Source organism: Echiichthys vipera (assembly GCF_963691815.1).
Source record: "Echiichthys vipera genome assembly, chromosome: 8".
Taxonomy (NCBI): Eukaryota; Metazoa; Chordata; class Actinopteri; order Perciformes; family Trachinidae; genus Echiichthys; species Echiichthys vipera.
The window spans coordinates 13,417,501-13,443,414 of record NC_139833.1 but is presented as its reverse complement, the minus strand read 5'-3'; the positions used below and the strand labels follow the sequence as shown (position 1 = coordinate 13,443,414).

The following is a 25,914-nucleotide window of genomic DNA, read 5'->3' as shown; positions in this document are numbered from 1 at the left end:
TTCCGTGATGTGACCCCAGATGTAGGCCTATCACTACTCTGGATACACACAACACCCCTCTTTCATTGGGATCTCACTGCCTCTTCTGACCATTGAAAAGAACAGGGACAAAAAAATAAAAAAATAAAAATAAAAAAAATAAAATAACAATATAGCCATCTTTTATTTAAAGTTTGTTAAAATTTTAATACGAATTATCCCCTGTAAACCGGCCAAAGTCATGTTGTTCTTGTTATTTTACACCCCCTGCTGTCGATTTTCCCACCTGATAAGTCACCATGACGACTGTTTCCGTTGGCAACCATTGACGCCCGTTGGCCCGCTGAGCAGTGAGGTGAGTGACAGGTGGACGAAGTGTAACATTTACGATATATTTCAAAACAAACGAGGACTATCAAACATGTAAATGTACCTGAGGAGGCCATGAAGAATACCTCAAAGCTTTGTCCCTGTTACCATGTTTCTGCTGGGTGAGTAAAAAGACAGTTTATGGCTAACAACGTCATACATTTAGCTAATCTTCAGTTCTGAGTTTGTCTTTTCTGGCCTCTATTGAGCATAAGTCCCTGGAGTAACGTGTGTGAGATAACAGTAATATGAAAACTGGGTGGGTTTTAAAGTTCATGGGGTTTCCTGACTTTATAGAGAAAGGTAAACTTAATTTCTGAGGAGTCAGCATGCTGTGTGATTTCTCTGAATGAATCCACACATTTTGTATGGCAGGTTATTCTGTGCAAAACAGACTTTTGATAAATGCATACAGTGTACTGAATTGCACAGGACAGACCCATCAGACAGGAGTTTCCTACCTTTCCACACTGTATCTGCAACACATATGGGATATTTGCTGACAATTCACTGCTGAAGTCTGATGCAGTTTACAGAAGCATGCTGTTGCAAAAGTCAGAAGGTGTAGCTAGCGATTCCTGTGAAAAAGCATATTGTTATTTATCAACAACATACAGTAGCCCGCATTAGGGCTGGGCGATAATGTGGTATAAGTTATCATCTGATAAAATCATATACCGAGATATCATCATACACAATTGCATCATCTAAATTGATAATTGATAAAAAACACCTTCTCAAAATCTTCAGGTTTATATTTTCTACTAAAATTCCTAATAAAATGAGAAAATAGTATGTTTCATTTGTTATGTGTTAAACTCTCACAGTATACAAACATAGGTTTTACCATGTGGTTATTTCTAATAGACTATTTATTTATTGAATTACCAGTAAACATGCTATATGGTGATATCGTTATCAAGATATGAAGTGACCTATCGGGATAAAAGATGTTGGTCATATGTCCAGCTGTAGTCTGCATTGATGTTTTTCTGTATTTCTAACATTAGTTTGTAAGGATATTTAGCAGTTTCTCATGTATTTGATGATGTTTATGTATCATTTTAAGGCGAGGTTTACTGTAATCTATGAGATTTTGAGGATTTACTTTTTCTGTCTGAGGTTGACATGTGCTACTATTGGCTGCTGCGAAACAATTCCCAGTTGTCACCACGTGGTGCCGCTCTTTTTCAACTATTGTGCTTTCCAAGTCTGAGTGAACAGCTTCATGTTGTGCGTGAGTACTCAAAATTGGTGGGTTTTCCTTTTATGGCAAATTTCAAAGATCATCCAAGGCCAGTTTGTCTACTGATAGCCATGAGGATCAGCTGATGACTGATTCCTATTATACTGAATTCCCCCCTTCACATTTGTATCTGAGTGTCTTTGTCTGTCTCCCATTAGGGACTCATCATGTGATGATGGATTTCTCCCTGGACGAGGATAGTTTAGTGTAAACTCATAAGTGCCCAACACATCTGGCAATGAGAGGAGCTTCATTAGCTTTTGATTTATTAATTCAGTGAGTGGAAATGATAATGATTATTGGATAATTGACCTTGGTCTCTCCGTCATTGCGCTTTTAGTTACTGCCTAATTGACATTGGTCTCCATCAGTGTCCTTGCCATTATTGCCTTCCTCATCTTCTTTCTCCATCTTCTGTCTTCTTCCTTGCATTGCGGTGTCAGTTTCACAGAGTTTGTCAACTGAGATGAATCAATGCACAACAAAGGGCATTTCGTCTTAACCTAGTGCCTCTTTAACACACACACACACACACACACACACACACACACACACACACACACACACACACACACACACACACACACACACACACACACACACACACACACACACACACACACACACACACACACACACACACATACACACACTCACACTGCCTGCAACTTATCCATGTGTGCAACGTATAATTTACATAAAACTAAAAAAAGCAAATAAATAAATGCAGAAAATACATACAATACATACAATAGGACTTTGTTGCTCAGGTCTCATCACCAAGACAGACAACACACACACACACACACACACACACACACACACACACACACACACACACACACACACACACACACACACACACACACACACACACAGTCACCCACATGAGCAGTTTTTTGGCAGGTGGCTGTTACTGTAACTGGACTGGCAGCATAGTCAGACGCGCTTGCTCAACCACCTGTGCAACCAAACCTCACCGTACACAACCACTGATTCGTGCATAGAGGTGAAACTGGAGGGACAGCCAAAACAAACACACAAACACATACACATGTACAGACTGTTTCACACCACTGGGCGTTCTGCAGGAGCCCATAAACATTAGGCAAAAATATAACTTTGCAGAGTAACACTGCTGTAATAACAAAATTTGAGTCAGTGCAGAGTAGATAACCTTTGCAGCTTTTACAAACTGTGCAGTAGAGTGAATCCTATATAGTTTATTCTCTGTGTTCCCACTGAGGAATTGATTAACATTAACATTAACATTAACGTTGATTAGTCATTGAAGAGCTGTTGTTAAAAGTTAATATCTAAAAATAATGATCCAGACTATCAAATGACAATTTAATTTAGCCTTCTTCCCAGAAATGAATTAAATGCCCTATAAGTACTGCCAAATGTATATATAGTTTTTTTAAAAGCTCTCTTATACCCCCTAAAATAGAAAAACAGCAGCAGAGATTGGACATTGAACTGACGTCTAATGCTCAGTGTGCCGAGTTTCTCTATGAAAGCAAACGCAGATTTTAGGATGAGGTGCAAATGGAATGACTGCATTAGTCGCTGGCATGTCCATGGGATATTTTGCCAGTTGGATGATCAGTAAATCAATGTCAGACATGCTGCAGAGCTTGGCTGTGTAGATTGATAGATGCAGGACAGTAGGTGACCATAGCACTAGCGTGTTACATATCATCACTACCGTATTCAGATTTGTGGAAGTTAGATGGTTAGTGACAGTGTAGTGTTAGTAGACAAGCCTGTTTTCTATCTGTCACCGGGTTCTCCTGTTGGAGTTGGCAGCAGTTGTTCCGCCTGTGGTTATCATGATGATTTTCTCTCAGTGTGCTGTTCTTCTTCCCATGAAGAGGGCACGGCTTTGCTTTTTCAGAAAACATAGAGCAACTTGTGGGTGTCAGATTTGGATTTCTTTTCATGCACACACACACACGTTCCAATGTGTGTGTGAGTTTGCGTGCATGTGCAGCAGCCGGTAGGTTTTTTACAAGGTGCACTTCCACCCAAATCCCAGTCCTCAGCAACCAATCAGACACCACAGCACACTTCAGCCAGCAATGTTGCACTGTGTCCAGCTATGACATGCTGGTCTCCGGTATGTGTTGGCCTGGTTGCTGTCTGGAGCTGGTCAACAGAGGAAAGAGATGGAGCGATTGAAGAGGGGAGAGAAGGGAAGAAAAAAAAGAAAAAGAAAGAAAGGTGATAAGCTGAACCTCATGTATGCAGTAATCAGATGCAGGCTCTTTTAAGGTACCACTAATCTGACTCCCACTATTATTTTTCCTTTAAGAGTTCTTCATGTTATACCTCATTAAACCTTCTATTTGATTCCCTGGAGGCTCTCAGGGATCACTTGAAACTTAATGTATTGAATACACTTGAATCTGCTGATCCGTAACAAAAGCACAGTAGCTGTGGAGGATATGTAAAAAAAGGAGAGTTTTGGGTGAAATGGACATTTGCTTGCATGTGTATACCTGTGTGTGTGTGTATGTGTGTGCGTGCGTGCGTGCGTGCGTGCGTGCGTGCGTGCGTGCGTGCGTGCGTGCGTGCGTGCGTGCGTGCATGCGTGCGTGTGTGTGTGTGTGTGTGTGTGTGTGTTTGTGTGTGTTTGAGCTTGAGAGTGTGTCTTGACAGTTAGAGTGACAGTGAGCTCTTATAAAACAAGGAATGAATCATGGAAGTCTGACAGTTGATCATCCTGATTCTCCTGTATTTGGACACACCTGTTCATATCTGCGTACAGTAATGATAATAATAATTAATAAGTAGAGTAATCCTATCTAAGAAAAACAATGCAAAGTCTAATTCCTCATATAAGAGAATTCTTCTCTCTCTTTAACTGCCCCCACACTATGCCTCTTTCACTTTATTCTGTCTTCAAATATTATCTTCCATCTTTCCATCATCTCCCTCTTGTCTATCCTGAGGTCAGAGCCTGTAATCAGATTTATTAAATTCTTCATCCCTACAAAGAATTCATTCAGTCTACCTCTGGAACACTGTGGGACCATTGTGCTACACTTAGCGTAGGAGCAGGATTATGATGCTCGTCGGGGATGCTCCCCACTGAGCTGACTGTAGATCTGCAGATGTCTGAGCAAAGAGCATAGATAAATATTTGGCCCCTTTGTGTGCAGGTCAATGAATCATCTTTAAAAAAAATTAGACGCGGGAGTTAAAATGAAGCTTTCATCCTTACCTCACCCGTTCTTTAGTCTCTGACTCAACAGCTCCGCGTCTCTCCATTTCACTCCTCTTTGATTTTATTTTCCCGCATGGAAGGATTCTCTGCCCACACATTAAAGAGAAGAGCTTTTGAAGCTTGCTGGTTTGAGAGTCTTGTGTGGCTCAGTGGGCCAAGGTGCCAACCATATACTGGTGATTTCCAGATGTCTTCCCAAGACCTTTACTGAATACCTTCCCCACTCTCTCATGCCTCTCCTGTGGCTAATTTCAAGATCATTTAAGGTCATATTTAAATGTGTGTGTGTGTGTGTGTGTGTGTGTGTGTGTGTGTGTGTTTGTCTGTCTTGGTGATGAGACCCGAGCAACGAAGTCCAATTGTATGTATTGTTTGTATTTTTTGCATTTATTTATTTGCTTTTTTTAGTTTCTATGTAAATTATACGTGGCACACATGGATAAGTTGCAGGCAGTGTGAGTGTGTGTGTGTGTGTGTGTGTGTGTGTGTGTCTTAGGTATGCCCTTATGTGTACTATTCTTAACCAATGTTTTACAAGAGGCCTCAAAGGTTCCTGGGTGGTCTAATGGCGTTTGCCACAGGAGATTGGTGCACTTTACCACTGTGCGTGTGACTGTTGACTGTTGAGATGTGCATGTCAGTTTGTGCAGGCTTGCAGGTGTGTGTGTGTATGGCTGTAAATCAATATCCTGGACAAAGACAGTACAGTATGAAAGAGAGTTAATGACACTCAGCTGTCAGCAAACTGTCACATGCATGCTCTTTCTATGAATTTGTGAGCACGTGTTCAGACTTTCAGAAAGATATGCGCCACCTGCGGGGCATTTTTCTACAAGCCCTCCCTTTTTCTTTACTGTCTAACCCAGAATGCATTTGGCCTGCGTCGCAATAATTGCTTCAACCAGATCACAAATCACCCATCTTGCCTTCTGTGACATAGTCTCAAGTATGCAGACAAGCACACACACTCCACCCCTCCATGCACATAAGTCATATATCAAACTTCAACCAGACTCAGTCGTGGCCCCGGGGCACCTAAACTAACCTGCTCTCACACAATAGCACCCAACGTTTGGTTTCCATTCAGATGGCTACCATGGTTACCTTGTTTGACATGTTAAGTGGGCATCTGATTTCCACGTAATTCTGATGGATTAAGTGCATTAGTAATGTGAAGGCTTATTCATTCATCGTGCAGGTCTTTTTATTTTGTCGGTATGCATGCATGCAGTTTTACGCTTTCTGTGTCCCTGTTTATTTCTTGACTTACAGGACACTTACAGTGTAGGAGTGAGTTTGTCAGGATGTTTCCAAACTGTCTTCTGTTCCTTGTTACGTTCTGTGCAAAGCCAACAACCTGCAGGGATAACGATGCAGTAAGGCTGTCGGCAGCGGAGAAGATGTGTTTCGTTTGTTCTTGTTGTTGTTCTTTTGAGTCGACCTTTTGGGTGAGCCACAACAATGTTTTATGAGCTGCATGCACATTGTGAGTGTTTGATGGTATGTGTGAAAGTTCCCAGAATGTGTGTTTTTAGTTTGGTATGTGAATGTGTGTGTGTGTGTACATGTGTATGTATGTTTTTTTTAACAGGGGTCCGGTGCAGGCTGGGCGTTTTGAAGGAGGCCAGACAGCTGCCTTTTACTGCCCCAGGGGGTAATAAACAGTGAGGGAGGGGTAGTTATTTACCCCTTTTTATTGGGGCAGGAGGCAGAGGAGGGGACTTTATTGGGGTCACACTGTAACTACACACAGCTGCAGGGCAAGAAGAGGAATAAAGAGATAGTTTGTAAAAAGTTTTAGCATCACTAAATTCCTCTTCTTGGGACCTAGTTTTTACTTGTTGTATGACTGTGTGTACATGTGTGCGTACGGGTCTGTGCGTGTACCCGAGGTCATCCATCTTTCATTTCCAGGTCCCTTAACAGCCCACTCCTTGTTAAGCACATCTGCTGTCAATCAGTGGTATCCTGTAATGCAATTGGCATTTCCTGCCATTGTAGACACGCCCACTGACCATTTAATGATTGGTCAGGTAGTACACTGTCCGACCCAAATTGGCCCCAACTTGACCTTCACTTGTCTTATCACCCTCCTTGGTTACCATAACAACAGATGGCTCATACATTAGGATGTTCAAAGGAATAAATCAACATTTTGGGAAATGTTTATTTGCTTTGCTGAGAGTTAGATGAGAATCAATAACCAATAAAGACTCCAGGAAGGTAAAAATATAATGGTAAATGGTCATTTTTACTCTTTGTTTTTTGTGTTAATTACAAGTTTTGCTTATAATGTGAATATTTTAGAAGAAGGCGAACAATATGAGCAGCTGACAAGACTTCTTTGAATGAACGAGTGAGACTGCATCGATGAGAAGGTGCGCCCTGAAGAAAATAGTGAGTGCTCTTCCTATATTTCCCAAATATAGTGAACGTAACTCTAGTGCACCTGGAGGCAAACCAAGACCTCTGTTTTCAGACGGACCAGAGTTTGATTGTTGGTCTGCACCAGGGTTTGAATGAGCACCACCCCAAACCAACAGGACTAGCTGACGAACACTTTAGGGTTAAAACGGACCAAACAGCTCAGGTGTGGAAGCTACTTGTTACCATCAGACAGAGCCAGGCTACTTGTTTCCAGTCTTTGTCATAAGCCAAGCTAACGTCTCCAGCTCCACATTTACTGTTCACACATTTGGATTGTATGGATTTTCTCATCTAAATCAAAATTTAAAAAAAAAGGAGCAAAATGTTGAACTATTCCTTTACGTCAAACACCCTTTTAAGACTTTCCAGAGAAATATGAACCAAATTTAACCAACTGGCAAGTGAATTGGAAATAAACCAGAGCAAAATCCATTAGTGGCATTCCTGCAGCTGGCCCTCTTTACTTCACATGCAAGGGAAAAGTGCCGGATGAGCAGATGTACATGAAATGTGTGATAAAAGTGAGCAGACAGAGAAAAAAAGTCAAACGGAAAAGTTGAGCCTTGAAGTGTAGGGAGGGAGGAATAACGAGGGCATGTGGCAGAGAGATGATTGACAGAGAGAGAAGGACGGGAGGGATGGGAAGACAAAAACTGAGAGGGAGGGGACAGACGAGTTATTCTAGTTGCAGACAGCTGACAGAAAGCCTAAAATAAGATGGAGCCATCTAATGTGCACATATTCTGCCACTACACTCACAAACCATAAAACGCAAACTGTTAAATGCTTTTATGCGACTAATGGTTTTCAGTATAGGAGGGCACAAGAGTCGTCGAGTTAATATCATGCTTTATTGTTTTTCCATAGAAAGTGTTGTTTCCTATGGTCACATTTCATATAAAAGAGAGACAAAGTAAAAACTTTAGCAGTACTGTATCAGACTCCTAGTGTAGTAAATAAATATAAAATGTCGTGAGATAGAAAAGGTTAAAGTTGTGGGGCTGGGCTACAGGAACAGAGAGGAGGCACACATCAAAACTGACCTGAAACTGGAAGAGCTCAAAGATTGGTTTACACATCTACAAATATAGTCTCTGTCTCTCTCTCTCTCTCTCTCTCTCTCTCTCTCTCGCTCTCTCTCGCTCTCTCGCTCTCTCTCTCTCTCTCTCTCTCTCTCTCTCTCTCTCTCTCTCTCTCTTTCTCTCTCTCTCTCTCTCTCGCTCACACACACACACACACAAACAAACACACAAGTTCAATGTCAAATACTGTAAATGAGCTGTCACTCAACAAATCCAACATACACTTCCATGTTTAAAACCCAGCAGGTCACATTTGATGGAGCTGGAGGGACGGGGGTAACTCAGTAGCTAAGACCATTGTGTAGATATGTGACACACAACATACACGCTTATTACATAGTGAAGCTAACAGAGATACTGGAATCAAACTAGACTGCTATCTCCCAGCACTGCCTTAACAAAGGGGAAGTAGAGATGCAAGTGATGATGCAGGAGAGGAGAGGGGAGCTGGAAGGATCAATAGTGAGAAGTGCTCCTGTTCATTGTCGCTCATAGACTCTGGTGCATATCACATCATCTGCTCCCATTGTCTGAAAAGAGAGGAGAAATTGGGTATTTAAACGCTGGCAGTTCAATTTGAATTCTCAAAGTATTTCGAAGAAAACGCTGTTAATTTAGATTCTCTCCAAACCACCAAATTGAGCTCTCCAGTCGTTAAAACCAATGTTACCTCACTGTGGCAGACCATTTTTGAAAAAACATTAATTACGGAAAGTTGTTTATGCCAACACGCAACTCTGCGCAAAACACTCGCACAGTTATATAACTGCTGGCTTCTAAAAAGAAGTTGTGGGTTTGGTGCTCTAAGAACACGTCAGGTTTGAACTTCCTGCGAACCTGAAGCACCCATCGTCCTGTAAATACTTGTTCTGTTTACAGTTGCTGAAGAAATCCATTTACTTCAAAGAGGACTGTGTAGGGCGCATGTGTCATCTCCTGTCGGACTGGTTTACTGGTAGACTTTGGTCAAATAAATATTGAAATACTTTTTTTAGTCAACCTGAAGTGCCAGCTGAGTGATGTACTCTGTTCTATTTTTATTTTAGCAAAGTTACTTAGCTAAAATCAATACTCTACTATAACTGGAGCACCCTGGTGGCCTAAAAAGGCACAGAAGTGCAACTACAGAAGTGTCCGTCAACGTCAAGTTGTCTAAAACATGTCCACACGACAGGTAGATACGGTTATGGTTTTATTGAGTCCCCAAGTGTAACACAATTACACTTATTGTGTTTTATCATCTACAGTATATTGTTACCCTTGGTGGTTCTTCATCTAAACTTGTAAATGTGTGTGCTTTACCAGGATCAGTTTGCCGTCATTGGTGATCTCTCGGGTCCAGGACGTCTTAGGCCCTTCTCCTTTCTGCAGAGTCTGATCACAGCTGATCTTACTGTCTGTTTCCCAACGTGGAAAACTCTATAGGGAGCGAAGGAGGAAAAACCTGTAATGTTAACTGTTGGATGTGTAGATGTAGGGATGCACAGATGGATGCAACACCAATCGGTGAGAAAGGGAGATAATGAGAGAGTGGAGAAAGAAAACAAAGGTGGAGCAGGGCGATCACTAAGATGTGATAACTTGTGATGCGCTCATCGTTACTAGAGCGAAGTGCTGGCTGGTTGCATGTGTTTGCTTTGGAGACGGCCAAACAGAGGCCATGTATGGGAAAACCGTGAAAGCAACGGGGAGAATTAGGGAGGGACGGAGGGCAGGAAAGGGCAAGAAGGGGGAACAGAGGGAAGAAGGGAAGTTGAAAGGGGTCGTAAAGAGTGTGAAGGAGCATAGTGTAGCATGATGGGCCTTCAGAGACTAAGGGTGGAGTAAAGATCTGCTATCAGTCCAAATATGATGAAAAGCCAAATTAAATAGATTGATGTAATGTGAACACTCTCCCCAAATGCCCATTTATTATTTGTGTGTGTGTGTAGATAAAGTATTGTGTGTACCGTGCAGGGACGTCCGTCCACCGTGGCCTCATTGAACTCCTGCCCTACAGTGAAAGTGATGTGGGTGGTGCGGACCGTGGTTGAGGTTTTAATGGACAGCATCTCTCCGTCCTGCGTGATCTCCACGAGTGGCTTGGCAGCGGCCTTCACCGCAATCATACGCAGCATCATGTTCACACCTAAAAACACACATACACGTAAGACAAGAAGATAATCAGAAAACTAGAAAGAGTGTAAGAAGAGCTTTGGGGTCCGTATAAATGACAACACACACAAAGACACAAGTAAAACACTTGCTTTCACAAACGGTGAATGAATATTCAAGCTGTACGCACTTACAATGAGAACAGATATTTTTGTGCTGGTTTATAGGATTCAGCTCTAAAAAGCGAGCCAAATGAAACCCGTTTTTATCAGATTATGTACAACTACAGGTCTATGGTCGTGTGTGTGTGTGTGTGTGTGTGTGTGTGTGTGTGTGTGTGTGAGTGTGTGTTCTCCTGCACGCTCAGGGTAAAAGGAGCAGCCCCTAGCGTTGCACAGCTCTGTCCAATAATGATGACAGGGGAAAGGATGAGGTCATGCCAAGCACATCTGCATTCCCCCCAGACTTAATCATCTTTGCACACACACACACACACACACACACACACACACACACACACACACACACACACACACACACACACACACACACACACACACGCACACACACACACACACACACACACAGACTAAAGCAGTGTTTTTTTTTACTGTCTGCAATGCGATCTCCAACCACAGAGAGAAAGCACATTCATATTTGTGTGCTGCAGTGAAACTGATGATACAGCGTGGGAAAAGAGAGGCAGCCCATGAGCAGACTGGTGTGGAGGGAGGAGGGGAGGAAGAGGGGAGTCAGCCAGACCAGGGGCAGTGGTCCGTGTGTGTGAAGATCTCTGCCCCAAGTGTGAGGGGAAGTGTGTACGTCGTCCAGCGTGTATCTGCCGTCGAGTTGGGTTTCGCACTTCTCACCTCTCACACATTATCACCTGTCACCAAGGGTAAATATATACCCACTCTGAAATGCACAATCATTCAGCATGCATCAGGATGTCCAAGCTGCACACTGTATGCACTGTATGTACAGCAGACCCAACACAGTAATTATGTGCATTGTCATCGTTTGTAGATTAAGTTTGCCTTGTGTAAAACGTACCTCTTGCATCACACTGTACAGTGTACTTGAATATTGGGTACCAGTTTCAAAGGCATGCAGCGAAGGGTGGAAAGTAAGTGCATGCGCTTAATTACTGTACTTACGTGCACTTTTAGCGGTACTCATATTTTATACTTCTTATTTACTACATTTCATGGGGGGTATATTGTAAGTTTTAGTTCATTACATTTATAGTATGTAATAGTTATTGTTACGAGAGATAAACTATGAAATAAAATATGATGCATTGTTGTTGATTAAACTATCCAACAGCATGTAAAGAACCCTCAACAGGACTCAGTCCGCTGGTGTGCTACTTGTTACTTACAATGGAGAACGATGGGGAGTTTACAATGTGTCATTGCAGCTTTAATTTAAGTTAAGGATATAAATCCTTCTTCCACAAATGCATACACCCATGTGGTGGTAATGTCGGGAGCGCAGAAAGGATTGGTTGAGATGATTCATTGTTTAGATGATCAATAGAAAATGTATTTCTCGCCATTTTTGATTTTTCCAGTTTCTAAAAATGTGGTCAATTTCAGCTTTTAGCTCTCTTATATCATTGGTGTCATTGCAAAAACATTTTACCATTTTTTAACATTTTGGACATAGTGATTTAGCAATTTAAAATAATTGACACGTCTGTTGGTAAGGGAAATTATAATTTATATCTAAATTTAATTAATGTATGGATTTAGCCTTAAAACACAAATTAAAATCGGCAAACAAAAATGAATAATAAACCCTGATGTCACTTCCTATGATATACAGTATGTATATAATGACTCTAAATCATAAAGAATAATGCCAGCCTTAAAAGGTGAGTAAACCGATAGTGGAGTTCAACTCAAATGTCTCCTTACTAAAAGTTTAAATTATTTCAGGCAACAAACCGACCTGCAGACACTTGACTCCTCTCTTCAGTCTGTTGGCTTAGACTGAAGGAGTCAGTGCCGGCCTCAGGACCATTTGAAAAGCTTCTCAAGTAGCTGCCAGTTGTAAGTTAGAAACTACCTGAACAGACTTTTGTAAAAACCTGTGACCAAAATGCTTAAAATCCCACAGACCTGGCCACATGAGGACACACACAGCTAGACAGACGGTCAGGGTCAGAGGTCAAAGTGCAGAGGGCAGAGGAAGCTTTTGGGACACAGGGGAGATGAGGGAAGAGGGGAGGAGAGCAGGAGTGAGGAAAGGAAGAGAGGATGGAGGGAAGGCGGAGTGCACTGGGTGCTGACAGGTTGCGTCCAGCTGCGTTTTGCCCCCCAGTGAAACCAAGGGCCATTCCTCTCTGTCAGTCATGCCAATGCAGAGGGAAATTATAGGAACACATGCAGCGATGCGTGTGTCTGTGTATGTGTGTTTAGGGAGGAAGAGTATTGGGTACAACAGTGTCACTTAGTGGAATTTAATCTGCGTTCCTGTTGCAGTTCCTCTTCCATGAATACTTGTCTTACACCTTTGTCTTTGGCACTGACTCTTGCACACAAGTACATTAAGATAGCACACATGCATATACCCGTGTATACACATGCAAGTACATGCTCAAATGCCCTACCCTGTCATTATGGCTCATGGTTCCATATCATCACATATTTTATTACATAGCCATATTTCCTTTTGTCATAACACCCTACTTTCTGCCTGACACACACACACACACACGTAGATAAACAGACATCAACTATTAAATGCTAATTGATACGTCAGTCTAACAGGAAAGTTGGAATTGATGCACCCGCCCAATGATGATGTGTCCACATATAGAACAATATTTTAATAATTAATTCAATAATTTGACAGCTATTTCAATAACGTGTGTGTGTGTGTGTGTGTGTGTGTGTGTGTGTGTGTGTGTGTGTGTGTGTGTGTGTGTGTGTGTGTGTGTGTGTGTGTGTGTGTGTGAGTGTGTGTGTGAGTGTGTGTGTGTGTGTGTGTGTGTGTGTGTGTGTGTGTGAGAGAGAGAGAGAGAGAGAGAGAGGCAGCATTGTTTGGTGCAGACATCTCATAAAGTAATATCTCTCTCTTACTTGATGATATGAATCCAAGGTGTGCACTGACAAGTCATCTAATGGGAATTGGCTACTAACGACAGACGGCTCTGATGCGAAGACACACACACACACACACACACACACACACACACACACACACACACACACACACACACACACACACACACACACACACACACACACACACACACACACCAGACGTCTGCCCAGACTCCATATGCACTGACAAAAAACGGTGTAAATCTCAGCAGCCGTTGTTTGTGCTTTTCCCAGAGTGTCACTTCAGATAATGATGGGACTGTCCTGCACTGTATCCTACCATAACGGCTCACTTCAAGACACACACACACACAATCTGAGGCTGTGACCGAGACAGATGTGCCGCCGTTTGTCTCTATTGTGTTAGCAGAGGAGGCCAAAGGGGGTGAAGAGAGTAATGGGGTGAAGCTGGCTGGGGGCCAAGCACTGAGTTTTGGGTTCTGTAGAATGACAAAGACCCCCTACCAGTGCGGTACAGAGGGTGATCCTCGCTGGTGCACGGACACATAGGAAGATTTGACCTATAAATTTGCTGAGGAAGCTACAGTTTGAGCTGACACATCTGATCTGTGTCTTTACGCACAGAAATAAACGTGAATCAAATTACGAGAAACCATTGAAGCACAAAAAAAGTGAGTCATGTTTGGTGACAATGACTTTATACAATTATATATATTATATTATATATTTTTCTGTCACTTACCCAACTTTTTCAAGAGATCTTCGAAGTTTTCAGAACTCTTCATCTCCCAGGTGCCGGAGAAATCCGGGATTTTGCGCTCCATGTTCGACTGCAGGTAGTTTGCGGATAAATGTAAATGAACTGTCAGATCCAAGCGGGTCGGTGCGCTGCTGTCCCTGCGCGTGTTGCGTCAATAATGCTGTCCCTTATGAATATCGTCTGGGTGTGTGGGCGCGCTTGGTGGATTGACTCTGTCCGCCCAGTTACTTCTACCCTCTTCCCGGGATGACTGACCGACTGACCGCGCTCTTATGTTACCTATGTGCCGGTGCACAGTATAGGGGCTTCGCTACAAATGAATGGCACAGAGCGCAAAGATACTTGTGGAGAGATGCACACGCCTCTTTCTATACGGACACGCCCCGCAGACCAACAGATTACAGGCAAAGGCCCTCAGTGTCTGAGCCTGACCACGCCCCTGAAGGCAACGTGCACTTCAGAGCCGCACTGTTTTTACAGCCAGCGTGTTGAGACGCTTCTCTTCTATGCGCGTACCTTGAATCACCCAAAAGTGACCGCGTCCTGAGGGTCCTCCTGCGCTCTGGAGAAACCTCTGCAGACATGATATATTCAATGTTCAGGTGTATGCTATATTTGCCAATTGTGATTGAACCAGTAATATTACTATACGGCTGACTGATTGACTTCAACGCGGTGAACATTATTAGTGCAAAACGGGGAGGATGTCAGCCAGGCCAGTCTGTTGACAGAAAATGTCGTCTTGGCAGGGCGGTGCGAAGGAAGAACCAGTCAACTGCCAGACTGGCAGACTGAGTGGATGGCAGTGTGTGTGTGTGTGTGTGTGTGTGGGGGGGGGGGCTGTGTATGTGTGTGTGGGGCTGTGTCTGTGTGCGTGCGTGAGGAGAGAGACAGAGAGGCCAAGTTCACTCCCAGCCTCCTGTGCGCCACGGCGGTGTGTCATAAAAATAAAAGCGGTGGTAATGGGATACAGCTTCTGGCCTCGACCGGTGGGCTATCCATTTAACGGAGCCTGCGTCAAAGGAAAAACACCCCGAACCAAGGAGGGAGGTAAAAAAAAAAAAAAAGAGAGAGAGAGAGAGAGATTAAAATAAGAGGTGGGATTGGCGTAGGTCGGCGGTGTCTCTCCTCGGAGCCTTTCGCCCCCCGCTGCTCGGGCGGAAGAAAGGGCTGAGAGGAGAAGGAGACGCCGGGGCTTTTGGAACAGCGCGTCAGACGGGCTCGTGGGGCAGGGTCAGGGGCCCGCGGTGTCGGAGGTAGTCCTATAGAGAGCACGCACACACACAGTGTGTCTTCGCGCACGCACGCGCTGATGATGGATGGCAACGGGACAAAGCCGACGTTAACTATTGACTTTTGATGGATGATCCCATCCGCTACACTGCACGGCGAATTAGCGCGAGGAGAACCGGGCGACTTTGAGCAAGGAGGGGGAGAAGCCCCAGCCATAGGCTACAGACACACACCCCTCTAATACACCGGATAAGTGCCAGACTTTTAACACAGACACACTGACTAACAAAGGTGAATAACTGCCTCACATAGATATTTGGTAACGCGATACGCGCCTTTTACGCACAGACTTGAGTCCAAATCCAGCGCCTTGCATCGGGCCAGAGGCTCTGTTTGATGTGAACAAAGCTCCCTCACATCGATTCCTTTATCAACGCACACACATACACACACACTCTCCTCTCATTGGCCACACACCATGCCACAGCTACAGCATGTCTTCACAAGTTACCCCTGGTCCAAACAACAGAGTGCCATCAAACAACTGTATCAACTGCAATTTCCTCTCCAATATCCCATCATCTCCTTTTCCTTCCCCTCTTCTGTTGTCTTTTTGCTCTGACGACAGTAAAATAGTAGAAAAGTAGTAAAGGCTCTCTGTATATAGAGTATAAGCACAGCATAAGGCCGCTATGGTGGTCTGTTGAACATGGTCTGTTCAGAAAGAGGGAATTGATCATGCCCCCAGTTTGAAAGTGACTGACGCAAACACAAAGGTTACAATAGAGAGCTGTCTGCTGTTGGGAAAATTCATCTTCAGCCTCGCCACAGGACATTAGCATATTACCATGACACAACAAGAAATGCATCAAAGGCCACTGCATCAAACAGGCAGCCGTGTAGTATAGCACAGCGACAGCCTCACCCATCTTGTGTGCGTGCTGCCCAGAGGGGGCTTGATAAAGAGCTCTGAAATGTGTGTGATGCTGCATGTCAGCACGTGATGACAAAGCACCGCTCAGCATTCAGATGCACTCAGCCGTGCTCTGCTCTTCTCAACCTCTCTCCGCTCATTCTTTCCCTCCATTTCCCCTTTTCCTTTCTGCCTCTCCTTTACCTCACGCAACTTTCTCTACCTCCCCCTTATTCTTTTATTCCTCCTCCTCCTGTCAAGCTTTTGTTCTTTTGTGCTGCTCCGACACATTCCTCAAACACGCTGAAGAGAGGGAGAAGGGAAAAACAGAAGGGGAGAGGATGGAAGGGAGAAGAAAGAAAAGAGGGGAAACGTTAGTGAGAAAGTCAGACAAGAGAGTGGGTCATTTTTTATCTCATTGTTGTGGAGAAAAGGATAGGGAGAGTGAGTCAGCAAAGAGAGACAGACCGAGAGAGCTGGGAGATCAAAGGCAAACAGACTGTGACAGAGATGGAGAGGTTGAGAAACAGAAAGAAGAAGAAAGAAGGAAACAGATATGTAAAGAGAGACTCTATCTTTGGAGGTGTAAGAGGTATTAGTTTGCTTCTCCGGTGCCAACTTTATTTCACTCATCTTCATTTCCTTATGTTCCCTTCCAGCTCTTGTACGCCCATATACTGTTCACTTCTTTTGTTTCGTCATATTCATCTTTCTGTGTTCTCTCTTATACCAACAACCTTTTTGGTAACTGATATCACCACCTGCCAATGCAAAGATTCACAGGCTGTACCACGTGCAAGCAAAACAAAGAGTATTGTGACTTGTATAGAGTCATGTCAACATGTCATATACACGACAGATACACTCTACGAAAGAAAAAAAACTAATGTTATGTTTCTCTTTTGGACATTCTGATTATTCAAACTACATTTTATACTGGTAAAAGTTGCAGAATTTGTAGATTAATCGATTGACAGCAAATGAATCCCCAGCTACAGTTTGATCATCAATTAATCATTTCATGCCAACATTTTCAAACATTTGCTGTTTCCAGATTCTCCACTGGCAACATTTGCTGTGTTTCTCTGTTGTATATCATTTTAGATTCAATATCTTTTAGTTTTTTAATTGTTGGATGGAGAATACACCTTGGACGCTGGATGAGATGGGAATTTTTCATTAATTTTTTTATTATCAACAGATTTATAGTCATGTTTTTCTATCAACATAATTTAAACAGACAACTTCAACTTTTGAAAACATGAAAAGTGACTTTGAGATATAGTTGCAGCAGTAAAGAGACCATTATTAGCTGTATTTCCTGTGTGCTGGGCCTCTGTCCCAATCAAACAGGCTGAATCTTGTATCAACTCTATACTCAGGGTGAACTGTGCAATATCTCAACGCTCACTTCCTCCTGTGCTGCTTATTGTTTCCTCTTTCCTCCCCTCATTCAAATCACACATATTTGAACCCTATCTGTGGAACATCCAAACTACTATCCCAAAGAAAACATTTATACTTAATTTAACGTGTGCTGTTTATTATAGTGGTGTCACCCTGCTGTACCATTTTTGAATTCATGTTGCAATTACAATTTTTGAAGAGAGCAGCTTGTCTGCACAAGGAAAAGTGTGTGTGTGAAAGTGTGTGTGAGATGAGCCTGCAGTAAAGTCACACTTTAGAGGCATTCTCCACTTTATCATCCAGATGACCTCCAGTAAAAACTGCTCACCCCAGTAACCCTGGTAATCCAAGATGTGAACTTGACCCTGGCCTTCCCAACCGCCAACCCCTGGAAGTCATTATCAGTGGCCTTTACCCTCAGAGGAAGCCACTGGGCAAGATGTGCACATGCATGCAGAAAAAAGTGGCACGAAATACAGTATTTTTCCCTTATGATTTACTTCTGTGTCAGAGGGGGGCTGGGACGTCCCCAAGGGGTCATACAATAAATCTGAAGGGTCGAGAGAAGATTAACTGGACCGGAAAGAAACAGAAACTCTTCTGTGACACAAAGTGGTGTCTTTTTCTTGCATCTTTGCTCCTTTTCGTGTGAAATACTGCACAGTGCCTCTAAAAATCACAGTTGTACATGCAGAAAAATCACTCACGCCTCACAGGCATGTACAGCGGGAGGCACAGAGTTTCATTTTAACGGGTCAAAAGCCAAAAAGTTTGTGAGCCACTGCTCTTTGTGCACAACAAACAGCCACAGTGACGCACACATTCACAGCCAAAAGTGTGTGCAGCACTGTGGGATGCTGGCATGCTGACCCTCCAAAAGCATGTGGGTTTGATTAGAGCGGAGGAGATGGCAGCGTTCAACTACGTAAGTGGAAATGAGAGGAAGAGAGTGAGGGAGGCCAAAGAGCAGAAAAGATAAGAAAATAGGAACCGAGAAAAAAGAATGGAGACTGAAAGTGTGCGTGTGCAGGAGTGTGTCCTTGTGCGTTTGGGATATTGTGCATGTAATGTGTGTAATCCCTGCTTGGCAAGATCCTAAAAAAAAAAAAAAGTTTGAGGGGCAGAAGTTTCTTGTTTCAGGGCAAGATTAGGCCAGCTTTGTGTGATGCTGTAAATGCAGCTTTCTTCTACGTGTGTGTCTGTGTCGAAATCTTGTTCTACCAGACGTGTTACTCATAAAATGGTATCTTACAGGAATCAAATTGTTTCTTAAAATCCTGCCCACACACACCACGTCACTGTACCCGGGAATTTTGTTATTCAAAATTGATTTTAAAGCGTCAGAGTAGACTGTGTCTGTGTGTGTGGACATGAGTCAAACTGAGTGTCCTTGTGTACATGAGACCAAACCTCCAGATGCCTGGGCAGTTGCACCCAGACGCCTGTATTACTCACACTCTATTCCTTTTGTCCTTCAGCTCCCCCACCCCCCCCCCCCCCCCCCCCACACACACACACACACACACACACACACACAAACCCTCCTGAAATCTCTTCCCTCCCCCTGGAGTCTTTGTGGTTCTAATTATCGCGCTCATTTGTTATGAGTTGGTCTGGACGGAGGGAGAGCTGAGAGAGGTTAGATCAGGAAGGAGAAGAGCTAAGGAAGTGCAAAAGTATTTTTCTTAAAGTTTCTTTGTGGAAGTTATTTTCAAGTTGGTCACATTTACATGTTTACACATTCCAAACTTCCCTTCTGTTTTTGCTGTTTTTCCGCTCTGTGCCTACCACCTACAGTTTAACGAGCCCCTCTGAGGTGCTACGGCACTGTAAAAACAGCGATGTATGGGGCTGAATGATGCTTAATTGCTCTCCAGGAAGATAGAAGACAACAGAGGGGAAGGAGGGTGTCAAATATGTAAAGGAAGGAAGTGTAGAAGATAGAGATGTTCATGTTCATGAGGACGGTTGTGGCGTACAGTGCGCCGGTGTGGACCGGAGTGGAGGTGGAATGAGGGGAGAGCCGAGAAGAAAAACAAGCGCCGGTTCCCATACTCTCCCTGCTTTTCACATTATTTTCACATTTCATTATGTCCATGTGTTTTGTTTTTCCAAAAAAAAAAAATGCCAACAAGTTCAATAAAAGTGCAGTAGCCATGTTTTGTTTTATCATGTTACCCCCTCCTTCTTCTTGCATCCAACCGCTCTGCCCCTCCACCCTCACACCGCCTCTCACTCTGCACTCATTCTTTTATTCTCCCGTTGCCTTTCCTCTTTGACCCGAGTCAACGATTGTTGTTCGCCTTTGCTTTTTCCTCAACCATGACTGTGTGTGTATGTTCTCAAAGTGTACATATGAGCACATGTGACTACTGTAAATGCAACAATGTGTGTGTGTGTGTGTGTGTGTGTGTGTGGGTGTGTGGGTGTGTGTGTGTGTGTGTGACAAAAAGACCCTGTAATGATGTAATGGATTAGGAATGCCCATAGTTAAATATTTCACTAGAGGTCAGCCTCTGGTCACTGTTACTGTATGTGACCAGTGTGGGTCCCCAAAGTCTCCAGAATTACGTGAAAAAATGGCGGCATATTTATGTGTTTGGTTTGCTTTGTTTTGTTTTCTTGAATATCACTCAGCGGACATACACGTAGGTTCCCTGTGGGCAGGCACTGACAAATCACATCAAGTTTAGCTGCGTCCTGTGATTTCATAATGATCATATGACTTTGCCAACGGCCAGTGAGAAAAAAATTAAAGGAGGGAAACATAAACCGGAGACTAAGAAACACTTGTATTTTTCTGTCTCTGCAACAGAATCACGAGGCAAAAAAATTCATAGAATCGAAAGAGAAAAGGAAAGGACGTAACATGAGGCTCTGTGGCTGAATGGAAAGACGTTTCAACACAATCAGAGCTGCATTTCTTTCCAAAAGGATCATCTGTGGGCACCACTGCCAGCTCAGACATGTGTGGTTGATGTCGGGAGCTTCACTGTCCACCAAAAAACTATTTAACAGAGTGACAACCTCCAGCTGTTCCGGGGGTCAAAGGCTTCAGGTTCACTTTTTGGCAGTTAGACTGTGAACATGTGTTTAATAGTGCACACTAGGGCTGTCACGTTTTATTTGAAATTCAGGCTTTCGTTTGAACGTGGGACAAAAATAAACATTTAAACTGTTAATGCATATTTATAGTCTGTAAGCACAACAGACCATTTGAAGTAATTTGCCTTGTAGTCCAGCAGTGGGCGCTCTTAAACTATCAGCTGAACCTATTGCATGCCCTCATGACCGGTCAGTGAACGACTGTAATAAGTTAATAGTTAACAGATCTATTAACAGATAATAGATAAAAATGAAGAACACCAGCCAGTTATTCATAAACTGAATTGATCAAGTTCTTAAGGCAACGCCTGCGTCCGCATTATCATTGTTAAAGTCTTCGTTGCTTCAGGAAATGTTGTGCTTCATGGTGCATTTTGCTAAATAAATCAACTTCTTTGTCACAAATTATTAACAACAGGTTAATACAGACCTGAGAGAAGTTAAAATTGAAAGGATTAAACATCAGGAATAGAGAATTAGTCACTTATTGTGTGGAAAACAGAGAGAGTGACATCCATCTTTGATTTGTGCACTCAAATATTGATAACGAAATATATATCATGATAAATCATTAATAAATACTGTATATATGACGTAACTACATGGTAAAGCCTATTTTTCATAATCCTATATGAATTAAATACTTGATTAAGGAGAAGTAAAGTAAATTAAAAGGATTTTCTCATTTTATTAAGAACTTATGTTCAAAATGAACATAACATTTTCAAGTGAAATTATATAGAAAAAGAATCTCGCTTACGTGCATGCACACAAATTGTATGATGTAAAAACAAAACTGCAACTTTCAAATAATCCCTCAAAATGTTTGACATCAGATTAAGTGAGAAAACATGAGTTAGTATTAGCTTGATATTATCAATTTAGATTGTATATCATGACATCTTGACTCACAATTGCATTGAAAGTTGATAAACACATTCACATTTAATTAGCACCAAATACCTAATTGGGTATTTCAAATTGGGTGCATGTAAATAGCTGATATGAAGAAAAACAACCAACCTGAGCAACATTAGCCTATATCCAGTTGAATACATGCATCCTAAATCCCAGTTTAAATGTAAAAATTGTTAAATAACAGAGTGACTATTTTCTTTGAGCTCTTTCTGCTGACAAACCACAGCTTTGTGCAATACTGCCATCATCTGTGTGTCGACAGTCTCAGCATGTGAGGAGAGCACGTTGAGGCTGAAATGGTCCGTCTCATCTGCTAAATGCCTTCAGCTGTCCGTTCAGCTCAATACTCTTACTTTCATGACTGCAAAAGAAGCTAATAAGGATTTGGGCTATACACTTCAAGCCAGAGGGAAAATGCCTCAAAGAAAAAAAAATGATTTGAATTTCAACTGCCAAAGCTGTTAATGTGTGACCAACTTGTGCCATCAAATCCCTTTAATGGTATAAGTTCTTTTCACTTGCATTGTAGATGTTATCAGCAGACATATCGGTATTTGCAAAAATGTTTTATGATAAGCAGCGATATTTAAAGCCTGTTTTTTACAGAACATAATGCAGAAAACAATGCCTGGGGTGATTTAGAAATGGTGTAATTTATTTTATTTATTCCTTATTAAAGTGGTCAACAATTGACTTATTAAGCTATTTTTTTAAATTTTTTGTTTTCTAAGTGTTCTCTTTTGATTGTCACACAAATGTAGTCTTACACTAATTTTGGTCGGCAGCTTGAGAGTTTTCTCTTGTTTTTCTATCATGGATTTTTTCTGAACACAGTACATCATACTTTACAAGTGGTTGCAGTGATCTGGATCACATGTGAGGCACTGAAAAGGATGTGCAAACAATTGTAGATGAATTACAAATTTTGTGTTTATTAAGTCATACCATAAATGTTTTAAATGCAGTTAAATCCCTTTTGTGCAGCAATTTAATGTATGCCCTTTGAATGTAGAATACTGACAAGACTAAATGAATTCAGCATCTGTGCTGTCCATGCACTAACTACTATAGCTTTAAATGAAGTGAATTACCTCTTGAGTATCTTAGAGATACAAACTCACAGATGCACAAGCATATAATAGTGGTACAAAAATACTTCCAAAAAATATGGTATAAAAACACTGTTTTCATTCTGAAATTTCAAGACTCAAATGTATTCAGGTCACTTTTTGTCTGGTCTTGTTCAAATTAATTTTGATAAACATGAATAATAACAAGAAGAACAGATAACAACCAGAGCCACGTCATTTTAAATGAGCTGGGAGCATCGCCGTGTGGTTCCTGGCAGCCTTTGGCGTTGTTGTTTGGTCGTAGATATTCAGGGTTTCCCTCAAAATGGACTGGCAGGCACTGATTGCTCAGCTGCTCACATGCCAGGATGAGATGTTTGGTTTCCTTTCGGACGCTCTTGATCCCGCACGTCCCTGGTTGACTCCTCACCGTGACAAAAGAAAAAGACTGTCGGCTAATGCACAGGTTCTCCTTGTACACCACCCCCCCTTTGTTCGTGCACACAGCCTTCACCTTTTCCAGGTCACTCTGGGGGAGAAAGGACTGGGTGGGTCTGTCACAGCCGCCGTTATTCCTGATGTAGTGCTCCCATTCGTTCTGGTCCAGAGAAGTGGGAGTGCCAGAGCGAATGTGGCGTTTGATGAAGGTGTTGTAGCCATTGTTCCATTTGGAGAGCTGGCAGGGAGCGTCGTTTTTGGCAAACGTTTGATGACCCAGCAGGAGACAGACAGCGAGAGTGAGAAAAACCCAGAGGGCAGCCATTACCCAGCAGTCCTAGAGTGAAACAAACACATGAGTTCATAACAGGAGGAGGAAAACACTTCACAGCCTTTGGTGATCTTTTACATCTTACATTTTCTGTTTTACCAAATTCACATACAAAAGTTAACAGTGAGTGCAGAAGAGCGGAGTCTAAAGCCACAGCTGCCTGTGTGTCTGTCTGTGTTTTTAAACATGAAAGCAGGAGAGGATGTAGAAAACAGCTGCTTGATAAGAGAACTACCTTGTTTTGGCAGCAGTTGAGGCGTCTGTGAGCTACAAGTGACCTAAAAAGCTCCAGGTGTGAGGTCTTTCTTCTGTCCTTCAGTTACGGTTCCACATTTCACTTCCTGTTTGAGCGGGAGGGGCTGAAACTGTGTGTGTGCATTACTTAAATATGTCCACACGGCTGTGCTTTAGAGCATGGGGGGACGTGATCCAGTTACAAGCTGTATAAGGTCCAGTGAGCTATTTTTGTATGTGTGTGTGTGTGTGTGTGTGTGTGTGTGTGTGTGTGTGTGTGTGTGTGTGTGTGTGTGTGTGTGTGTGTGTGTGTGTGTGTGTGTGTGTGTGTGTGTGTGTGTGTGTGTGTGTGTGTGTGTGTGTGTGTGTGTGTGTGTGTGTGTGTGTGTGTGTGTGTGTGTGTGTGTGTGTGTGTGTGTGTGTGTGTGTGTGTGTGTGTGTGTGTTAAAATGCAAGAATACTTTGAAAAGAGTTAGTTGAAATCGTACAGTATACTGTAAATGCAAAGTAATACTGTGTAGTAGTATTGCACACTGAATTATTGTTGCACACAATTATTGCCCTGTTAAGTCAGTTACGCAAATGAAGATATTAATAGGTATAAAAAGAAATATATATATATATATATATATATAGTATATTTTCTGCAAAATGTGGTTAAATAGAGACATCAAAATCATAATTTCCAGTAAATCACCTTATTTTACCACTTTTGTCTTTATTTTCTCCAATATTAGGATACAAAAACACAATATATATATATACTTATATACTTTGTATGGTTGTGTATTCAGTTTAATCTGAATAAATATGGATAAGGCAGGGTCAAATCAAAGGTTTTCTTTAATGTCCCCACAGTGTACTTCGGTTTATTAGTTAGGTTATGCTTTGAGTAGCATATTGAAGGATAACAAACATCAGGTAATCCTGGTTTCTGCATCAATTTAGAGCTTAACAACTCATTCTGCTTTCAACTTTGCATTAAATTATATGTAAACTCCTAAAGCTGCAAAACCAGGTGTAATTTGTTTATCAAATGTCCCCCCTCTCTGTCTCTACCTTCCCTGCAGCGGATGTGCAAACGTCCTCCACTTTGTGTCTGTCGACCAAGGAGAGGAAGGACTGGAGAGATCTGTCGTAGCCTGTTGACTGTTTGAGGTAAGGCTCTCAGGCTGATGGTGTAGGCTGGCCAGGGTATCAGAGGCCAGGTGGAAAATAGTTGTCTATCTAATCTAATCTATCAATCTATCTAATCTGTCTATCTACTGTTTTCGATTAACAAAGTAAATACCACTGAACCTGACACTTGGAGAAATCTTGCACACACATAAGTAGATTTTCTTTCTACTTACGTATACGTATAAAAACATAAATAAATAAAAAATAAATATGTATGACTTTTTTTTATTATATTCTTACTTTATGTTTCTTGACTGACACGTGAATAACATTCTGGTACGAAGTAAGAATTAAAAGTCTACTAACAAGGGGTTACTGTTAAAGTCACAATCGAGTTGGAAGTCTTCTGAAAAAGACAAATGAATTACTACTACTAAACTTTGCATTGTTGCAATCCAGTACAATGCTTACCCACTTAGAAATAACTATTGGGAAATCTGATCAGGACAACACACACACACACACACACACACACACACACACACACACACACACACACACACACACACACACACACACACACACACACACACACACACACACACACACACACACACACAAACATGTTTACTTAGATACCTTTTGGTGACATTACATAGACTTACTTACATTCATTTCCTGGAAACTCACCCTAACCCCTACTTGCCAAACCTTTAACCTCAATCACTGACCCAAAAATCTGCTTTTTCCCAACCGGGGACAAGGCTTTTGTCTCCAGTCTAAGTCAGGGACACACACACACACACACACACACACACACACACACACACACACACACACACACACACACACACACACACACACACACACATAAAATGAAGAAATCGAA

General features: G+C 42.3%; 1 protein-coding gene across 1 annotated transcript; it reads right to left on the bottom strand.

Moving 5' to 3' along the window:
- Positions 1-8,082: 8,082 nt before the first annotated feature.
- crabp2a (cellular retinoic acid binding protein 2, a) lies at positions 8,083-14,548 on the bottom strand. The gene is made up of 4 exons (XM_083918565.1): positions 14,240-14,548; positions 10,282-10,460; positions 9,635-9,751; positions 8,083-8,862 (listed from the first exon to the last, which is right to left on the bottom strand). The coding sequence occupies exons 1-4, from the start codon at positions 14,319-14,321 to the stop codon at positions 8,812-8,814; spliced, it is 429 nt and encodes a 142-aa protein (XP_083774691.1). The 5' UTR covers positions 14,322-14,548; the 3' UTR covers positions 8,083-8,811.
- Positions 14,549-25,914: the final 11,366 nt, after the last annotated feature.